Raw genomic sequence first — 8,570 nt, forward strand, 5'->3', positions numbered from 1 at the left:
AAGAAAGAAAGAAAGAAAGCTGTTCATAAAGTAAGAAAGGAAGAAGTTGGACTATAACACATACTGTACGTTATGAAAACAAGCTTTTTTTAAAATAATAATCATGAACTTACACCCTACAAAAGCAACACCTCCAAAACCAACAAAAGATTTGGGATGTTTCAGACAACTGCTATGAAAAAGAAAAAAAAACACAATTGAAAAAGCAAAAAGTACAAAGGAAAACACTATGCCAAGGATACTTAAACCGGACTGGCATATCTCATTTTGAAAATTGAAATGTACAGAAAGTTTACTGTACTCTGTGACCTTGTTTGACAACATAGTGAAAATATGGCATTGAAAGATAAATGTTGGTACATTAATTTTAACATTCTTGACTAATCAGTTGCTTGTACATAGCATGCTTTGGAAAGATTAACCCAGTACAATCAGTTATTGCAAAACCTAAAATCCTTTAACTCATTTCAGTCTTGTTCTGCAATCTGCAGAACAACCTGAAAAACTGAGGAGAATAACTTACACCTAGCCTTGAACCCTGGACATTCTCCACCCGCACACCCATCTATTGTGTATGTACCAGTAATCATAGCTACAATATGGTGCCACATGTGCAATGTTTCTGGAAATCCTGAAGTGACTGCAAGTGCATACAACCACCATAATGAAGACGTGGGCCCCTCAAAATTCCCATCGTACCTGTATGTAAATGTTAAAACAGAGGCATGCAACTTCCCTAGGTTCCTGATGGACCACAGAGGGTTAGTTTCATCGCACACACCCTAATTTTTAAAGTGTGTTGTTGCACTTATTGTTGTGTTGCATTCAAGTCACTTCTGATTTATGGAGACTCTAATGAGAACCTATCATATGGTTTTATCAGCAAGATGTGTTCACATGGGGGTTACCCAGTGCGTTTTCACAGCCAAGATTTGAACCCTGATTTCCAGAGATGTAATTCAACACTCAAACTACTACACTTTTGTATTCTCTAAGCATAATTTTTGCTATTTCTTATCTTGATCAATTTAGGCCCCGGAGAAGACTTCTTTTTAAAATGTCAGAAAGGAACAGTGTGAGGAACCCACCCACCCAGTATAGAGCACCTGGAAGAGCAAAAGCATGAACATTGCCCTCATGGGCCTGAAATGTTATGAGGTGTCCTTTTCAGTATAAAAGGGGGGCACACAGGAGGCCCTGGGGGCATGCAATCAACCAAGGACATCCACCACATTTCTTGCCATGGCAATAGCAATTCCATTCTCAGTTCTGTAGCTGTTTCTCCTGAAGTGGCTCCTAGCTGCATGAGAGCCATCAGCTACCAGGTATTCCTGACAGAGGTTCTGAACACTCCTGTACAGCCCAGAACAACTGTGGTAGTAGCAGCCATAAAACCAAGAGTAAATTCACCACTGACCACCTGTGCATCCAACTAGCCATACATTCCTCATCCTTGATTTCAAATCTACATGAGTGTGTGGGAAAAGCAGTTCAGAAACATAGATAAATAAAAAGTGCTGTTTTCTGAAGAGGTAGCACAAAACAAAAGAACTCTGTAGGATCTGACCAGAAGCACAGCTTATCCATTCTTATTCTTCAAATACTTATATCACAGCCTATATCTTAACATCTCTGGTTGGCTTACAATAAAATCAATAAAATTAAAACAATGACAGTAATTTAAATATTGTAAAAGAACATATTAAACAACTAAATAATTTAAAACTAAAAAAAAATTAATAAGTGAAAATAGGCCGTATATATACAGACTTGTATAAAATCATTAAGCCCCCCCCCCCCATGCCTTAATAAGCAGCCAAGTTTTAACCTTTTAACCAACCTTGGTACTCTTTGGGCCTCCAAGGTGAGGGCATATCACAACCAGAGTGCCCCAGCACAGAAGGCTGTATCCAGTGGAAAACAAGAGAGGAGTCCACCAGAAGACCACAATCATCAAGCAGATTATATTATATTATTATGTACAGAGATCTTGTAGCACCCTTCAGATTAACTAATCTCAAAGGTGCTACAAGATCTCTCTACTTACTGATTCTACAGATTAACACAGCTATATATTTGAATTCTATATTATATTATATTATATTATATTATATTATATTATATTATATGGATTATTGACTTTTCCTATATTAAGCACGGGAGGCACTATGCATAGTGGTTTGAGTGTTGGACTATGACTCTGGAGACCAGGGTTCGATTCCCCACTCAGCCATGAAACTCACTGAGTGAGCTTGGACAAGTCACAGACTCTCATCCTCTGGGAAAGGGGATGGCAAGCCTCCTCTGATGCCACACAAAAAACAATAACAAGCACAGCTATTTTAGGCCTAAATCTATCTGTTATTCCCAACTGTATTGAATGGGAAGTTGCAATGTCAGCACTGAATCAATGGGTCTATTCTAAATTGGATTAACAATTAGATTCGAGCCTTTACTTTCTGTATTATATGGAGATTTAGCTGGTTAGAGGTAGGATACTCTGCTGGAGAAAGAGGGCTAGATCTAAATAACTTACTGTGGAAAACTGCAATAGGGATTTTACCATTGCCCTTTTGAATACTATAAATGTTACAAACATTTGCAAAGAGACAAGACCCAACAATAAAGCAGAAAGAAGATGTATTTGTAAGTGGAAAACTGCAAGAGGAAAAGTTGAGAAATCAACTTTTACACTGCTCCAAAATCCCAAACGTATAATCGTACAATAACCTTTGCTGAATTTTGTTTTCATCACATACAAAACCAAACAAACACTGACACAAAGCCCACTCTCGTAAATGCAGGTGTCAAGGTCCTTTCAGTGGAGCTTACAGGTCAGTAGTGAGACACACAGATGTGCATTACTGCATGTCAGTGAATGAAAGCAACCAAGTTAGACTGGAATCTGATCCCACCACCCACACATTCCGGTGGGCATTATAAAACACTACCTAAAGGAATATTACACTAATACTGACTAATTTTCACAAACACCTCTGATCTCTTTAAACCTCCCTTCCCACCACTTTCTTTGTACTATGCAAAGCTGGTTCAGCTGGAAATGTGGATCTCTTCAGAGCCTGTTCACATAAAAGCTTTTAAATTCTCTTCAGATCACTTCTCCTAAACATATGTCAACATCCTTTAAAATGAAAGGGTCATTTTATACTACATTTTTGCACACAAAAATTAGGAAACTTGGGTACCCATATGTTGATATGCATGATAAATAGCTTTAGTAATGCTGTCCCATTGTGCCCAAAGAACACAAGTCAACTTGTATCCTAGTTATAATGATGCACTGGTTGTTTCTGCATCTAATTTAATATATAGATATCTTGAACAGTAGTTCCTTGAAGTATTTCTACTTGATCACTCACTGTCTCACTTGAGAAGTTTTAGTTTCCTTTAAACTCATTTTGTCATCTTTCACTCTTGTGATGGTTCACAAGACAACCAGGCAACCTTAACCCAGCCCAGCAATAAAGCTGCTCAGAACTTTCCAGGCTGTATGTGGAACCTGCGGAGCTTCTGAGCAGATGAGACATTTATGAAAAGACGCTTTAAGTTTTTGACAATGACTTCGGAAAATCAGCCAACTGGTTTGTACTTGGCTGGGAGACGACCAAGAAACTCCACGGGTGTCTAGATAAGAGTTACCATCATTATTTCTGCTTCTTTGGCAAAATTAGGAGTCAAAATTGATTACAGTATAAAACAAATACTGTATAGCTAAAACATATTAATGTCAACATTAAAATAGAATTAAACTATGCACAATAGTAAAACAATTTAAAACATACACTAAAAAGGAGAAAACATAAGTTTGAAATAGTTCAATAAAAACAGTATTATCATGCTCTAAAGCTCTTTCTTTAAAACCTTCAGTTCTGAAAGCCTGTCAAAATAAAAATAAAAAGTCTTTGCCTGCTGACAGAAGGGAAGCAAGGAGGGGGCACTCGGACCTCCCTGTGAAACAAATTCCGAAGAGCCTGGGGCAGCTACCAAGAAGGCTCTCTCTTGCATCTCCACAAGCTGTGCCTGTAAAAGTGGTGAATATGAGAGAAGGGCCTCTCTTGAGGATTCAGCCCCAGGCAAACTCATACAGAATATTTTCATACCAGTGCTTACCATGGGTTAAGCGTCGGTAAAGCATCAGTAAAACGTCCCTGAAGCATGAGGGTGTGAAAGCTGGTCACACTTCTAAAAAGCCAATGAAGCATCCCCTCGCTTCTACTGTCCTTGAATCGTTCGTGGAGCAGCCATTTCCAGAACACAAGGTTCTTGTTAATAGAAAATGGCTGTTCTGCGAACAATTCAAGGACGATAGAGATGAGGGGACACTTCACTGATGTTTCAGAAGCATGACTGGCTTTCACATCCTTGTGCTTCAGGGATGTTTTACTGGCGCTTAACCCACGGTAAGCGCCGGTGTGAAAATCTTCATAGAGAGACAAAGGATGCATCCAGCTTAACTGAAAAGTCCCAAATTTCATTCCTGTTCTTCCTGATTTTATACTGGATTAAAATAAGACAACCTGGGGAGCTGGTATAAAAAGTATCTGAGTATTCTGGAAGCTGACAGAAGATGTCCTGGGATAATCAAAATGATTATGGAACTCGAAAATAAGATTGGAAAGAACAGGAATGAAGACTGGAATTTTTTGGTCTTTTTGATCTGTATGGATGCACCCGTAGTCCAACGGATAGTATATTATAAATAATCTTGACTGAAGAACCACACCGCCCATCAGAGTTGACAATACTGGGCTAGTTGGATCAATGGTCTGACTCGGTATGAGGCCCCTTCCTCTGCAGTTGCTTTTTTAATCAGATGAAAACAAGCAGATGCTTCAGTGTCTCTTAAGTGCTGTAGAATCATACTAAATATGAAGCATAATGTGGTACTGAAATACTATGTACATTTATCTTTCATGGAAAGAAAAGACTTTAGACAAAATTAAATGAAACATTATCTGCAGATTCTGAGTGGAATTTATGATGCAATTGTTATTTCTAATGGTGTGTTTTTAATGCTTTATTTTCTTTCCAGTCTCTGTTTTTTAGATTTTCTCCCATTCTCAAAAGATATTGTACCGTGACAGTGGTTTCCTTTAAAAGAAGCTGGCCAGACCCTAAAACAAATACTGAATAATGAGAACTAGGTGACTAAAGCAAAGGCACTTCATGGTGGCAGGTTGTATAATATCTGAAAGAAAGAATAATATTTTTCCAGGGGTCTACCTTACAAAATAACCTTATGTCATTGATAGGTAAACTTGTTAAAATTAGAACAGGGTGTAAATGAAAGTGATACGTTTTGACATAAATACACATTGTTATGGACAAATAAACACACCTATTATTGATTATAGGTTATTCACAAATAATCTCTAATTAGTGAAGGAAACAAATAAATGATCACAGAAATATGGTACCATGGGATTAAAGGGTGAAGATTAACCCCTTGGCTAGGCCACATAGACAGAAAATCTGGAAGGGTGGATCTGATTTTAGATAATTCCACCACATCCTTTCAGTTTACTTCCTCTATCCCAATGTATGTTTGTGTATCTATTGACTGGCACAGAGGAAAGCAAAGAATTTTTTTTACAGCCATTCACAACAGTGTGAACAGTGATTTGTCCAAATTAATTGAGCAGCTATGCTAAAGGTCAATGACAGTGTTAAAGGCTTATATTTCTTTTGTTTTGCTTTGCCTTCATGAAAGTCTTGCTCTCTAGGGTATTGAACGTTGTTGCCTTTCTCTCAGGAGAGATTTTCCCTTTATCTGAAGAGAGGAATGAATGCTCTCAATTAATCTATTTAAGATCTCTCTTGGCTGTGTGCAAAACATTTTTTTTTTTTTTTACTTACTAAGATTTATTCTGTCATAGTTCGAGAAAACCTGATAATTAATTTCTCAGGTAAAGCCAACATTGCAACAACAAAAAAGAGCATCTTTTACAAAATGTGTGTATCTTTAAAGTCACTAGTACTTGTGGCTGATATTTGCCTCTTAATACTGTTCAACACACACATCATAGAACTAGAATTACAGAGTCTGTTTCATTTCCAAGTATACAAAAAACAGATGGGTGAGTAACAAGCATGACAATTCAAAAACCTGTGGCAAGTGTGACTAACCCTCACTAAAATTTATGGGGTTTTGTTACTCTGGAACCTTTTAAAGAGAGAACTGTGAAGCACATCAAAGGGATGTTTCACTTTCTGAAATGCAAAAACCAGTCAGATGTAAGGAAACATATTGCTGGCTAGTTCTGAGCCAAGTCTTCTCTCTGACTGTATATTAAAAAGTCAAATTTTCATCAATATGCTGGACACAACTTCTAAACAACAATAAGAAATGTATAATAGATTGATTATGTGCCATAGTTATCCATCTCCGAGAGAGAGAGAGAGAGAGAGAGAGAGAGAGAGAGAGAGAGAGAGAGAGAGCATTATGGATTTTAAAAACCATCAAATCTTTGAAAACATTTACAAAAACTGATGAAGAGCAGACCAAGAATTTGAGCCAGCCAAGAACTCCTAATAATAAAAGTAGAGATAACAAATTTGAAGGTTCTCAGGTTGAGTGAAATTACTAAAATACATCTCTCTAACACATAAGCTTTCAAGGTGGAAAGGAACAATTTCCAGCCTTCATAACATAGTGGTGCATTAGCAGGAAGACTGCCAATTCTTAATTTATCTGATCAGCATACACAATAGGGCCTAATGAACACCTCCTATTTGTTCATTTCCTGCAGAAATTTAATTTAAATCCATTGTTTAGATGTGAAATTTAAATATGGAGTCATAAGCACAGAATACATAGTGCTAAAGGGTTGTCAGCATAAGTCAACCAGATCAGATAACCTTTTAGCTAACTAGGCAGCCACACGTAGATCAGGTTGAGAAGCGTATTTTTTTTTTATGGTGGGAAACATTTAGCCATGTTTTCAGTAAATTACAAACGAGGACTGTTTTAAAATAAGGAACCAGGAATGAAGACGATTTGGCATAAATAGTATTTGAGGGATTATGTATTTCACTATATAACCAAAATGAACTCAAAGTATTATTGGCAGCTTTTTGTGGGTTTTTGGGCTATGTGGCCATGTTCTAGAAACGTTTATTCCTGACGTTTCACCAGCATCTGTGGCATCTGGCAAAACGTCAGTAATAAACTCTTCTAGAACATGGCCACATAGTCCGAAAACCCACAAAAAACTATAGATGCCGGCCATGAAAGCCTTCGACTTCATTATTGACAGTATTTGATTATACTGACAACACAAAATATTCTTGCCAGAAGAATGCCAAGTGTCACTGCTTCATAAATACTGTTTTAAAGTTTCAAAAGTCAGGAAATTTGAACACAGATCCTCACATTTCATATCTGGTATTGTGCAGTCGGCCCTCGGTATCCGCTGGGGATCCACACCAAAATCCACGGATCCTCTAGTCACATTGTTTCTAATGGCAGAGGAGCCACATGGTCACACCACCATTAGGGACAACTGTACTGAAGTTCTCCCTCCCTCTTCCTTCCTTCTTTCCTTCCATCCTCTCTCTCTCCCTTCTTCCTTCTCTCTCAGCTTCCTCCTTCCTTCCTTCCTCTCTCCCCCACCTCCCCCTCGGAGGCTGATGTCCAGGGCTTGGCTTCAGGGGAGGATCAGAGGCAGAGGTTGGAGCCCTGTTGGCTGGAGGGAGCTGGCACCGGTGCTGGGGCCAGGGCTTCGGTCTCAAAGCACACCCCCCACACAGGCCCAACATTTGGGACCGAATCTCCAGGCTCCGAGACCCAAGCCTTGGCCCCAGTGCTGGCTCCTTCAGGACAAAAGGGCTTCAGCCTCCACCTCCGAAGCCAAGCTCAAGGCAGAAGCCTCGGAGGGGGAGAGAGAGAGGAAGCAAGCAAGCAAACAAACAAGGAAGGAAGGAATAGGGAGGGGAGGACTTCAGTGCAGTTATCCCTAATGGTGCCGCCATTGGGGACAATGCGGGTTTGCCATCCTCAGATGCTCAAATCCTTCAACTCACCTGTTGACTTATGGCAACCCCATGGATTACATAGGGTCTTCTTACGCAAAGATTACTCAGAGTTGGTTTTGCCAGCTTTCTTAACCCTGTGTTTTATTCTTCATTACTGCAAAAACCAATGAGCTTTTCAAATTTATAGGAATAATCAGGATATCACTAACATGTATTTTATCCTTTAAACTGCACTCTGTTCAGACGCTGCCTTTGATACTTACAATTGAAAAAAATGAGTGACATTTGGTGAGCCTCTGAGCTCACTCAGCATGACCTTTGCAGATGTGTCTGCTTTCAAACCAAAAGGAACTTTATGGCACAAAAATGGTCCAGTTCCCAGAAGCAACACTGCTGTAGTTCAGAGAAGTCAGTGGCATTTGTTTTTTCAGAGTAGTAGCATGCTCTATTTGTCCCAGCTTCTGGTGCCATGATGCAACCCAGAGTCCTAAGGAGAGGTAAACTATCTACACTGTTGTAAATTTCTTTCTCACAATGCCCTCCAGAATCCCCTTCTTCCTCCTTTTCTTATTTGT

General features: G+C 39.0%; 1 protein-coding gene across 1 annotated transcript in view; it reads right to left on the bottom strand.

Annotated features, from left to right (window-relative positions):
- Positions 1-4,466, bottom strand: part of LOC149313131 (bone morphogenetic protein receptor type-1B-like) — a 59,351-nt gene extending 54,885 nt beyond the window's left edge. Inside the window, exons 1-2 of the mRNA XM_089527253.1 lie at positions 4,132-4,466; positions 114-172 (exon numbers count right to left, since the gene is read on the bottom strand). Coding sequence (XP_089383379.1) covers positions 114-172; positions 4,132-4,466 — 394 coding nt within the window. The remainder of the gene's footprint in view (positions 1-113; positions 173-4,131) is intronic.
- Between the last annotated feature and the right edge of the window lie 4,104 nt (positions 4,467-8,570).

This window comes from Sceloporus occidentalis, unplaced genomic scaffold (genome assembly GCF_023333645.1).
Source record: "Sceloporus occidentalis isolate IW3139 unplaced genomic scaffold, rSceOcc1.0.p SCAF_5, whole genome shotgun sequence".
Taxonomy (NCBI): Eukaryota; Metazoa; Chordata; class Lepidosauria; order Squamata; family Phrynosomatidae; genus Sceloporus; species Sceloporus occidentalis.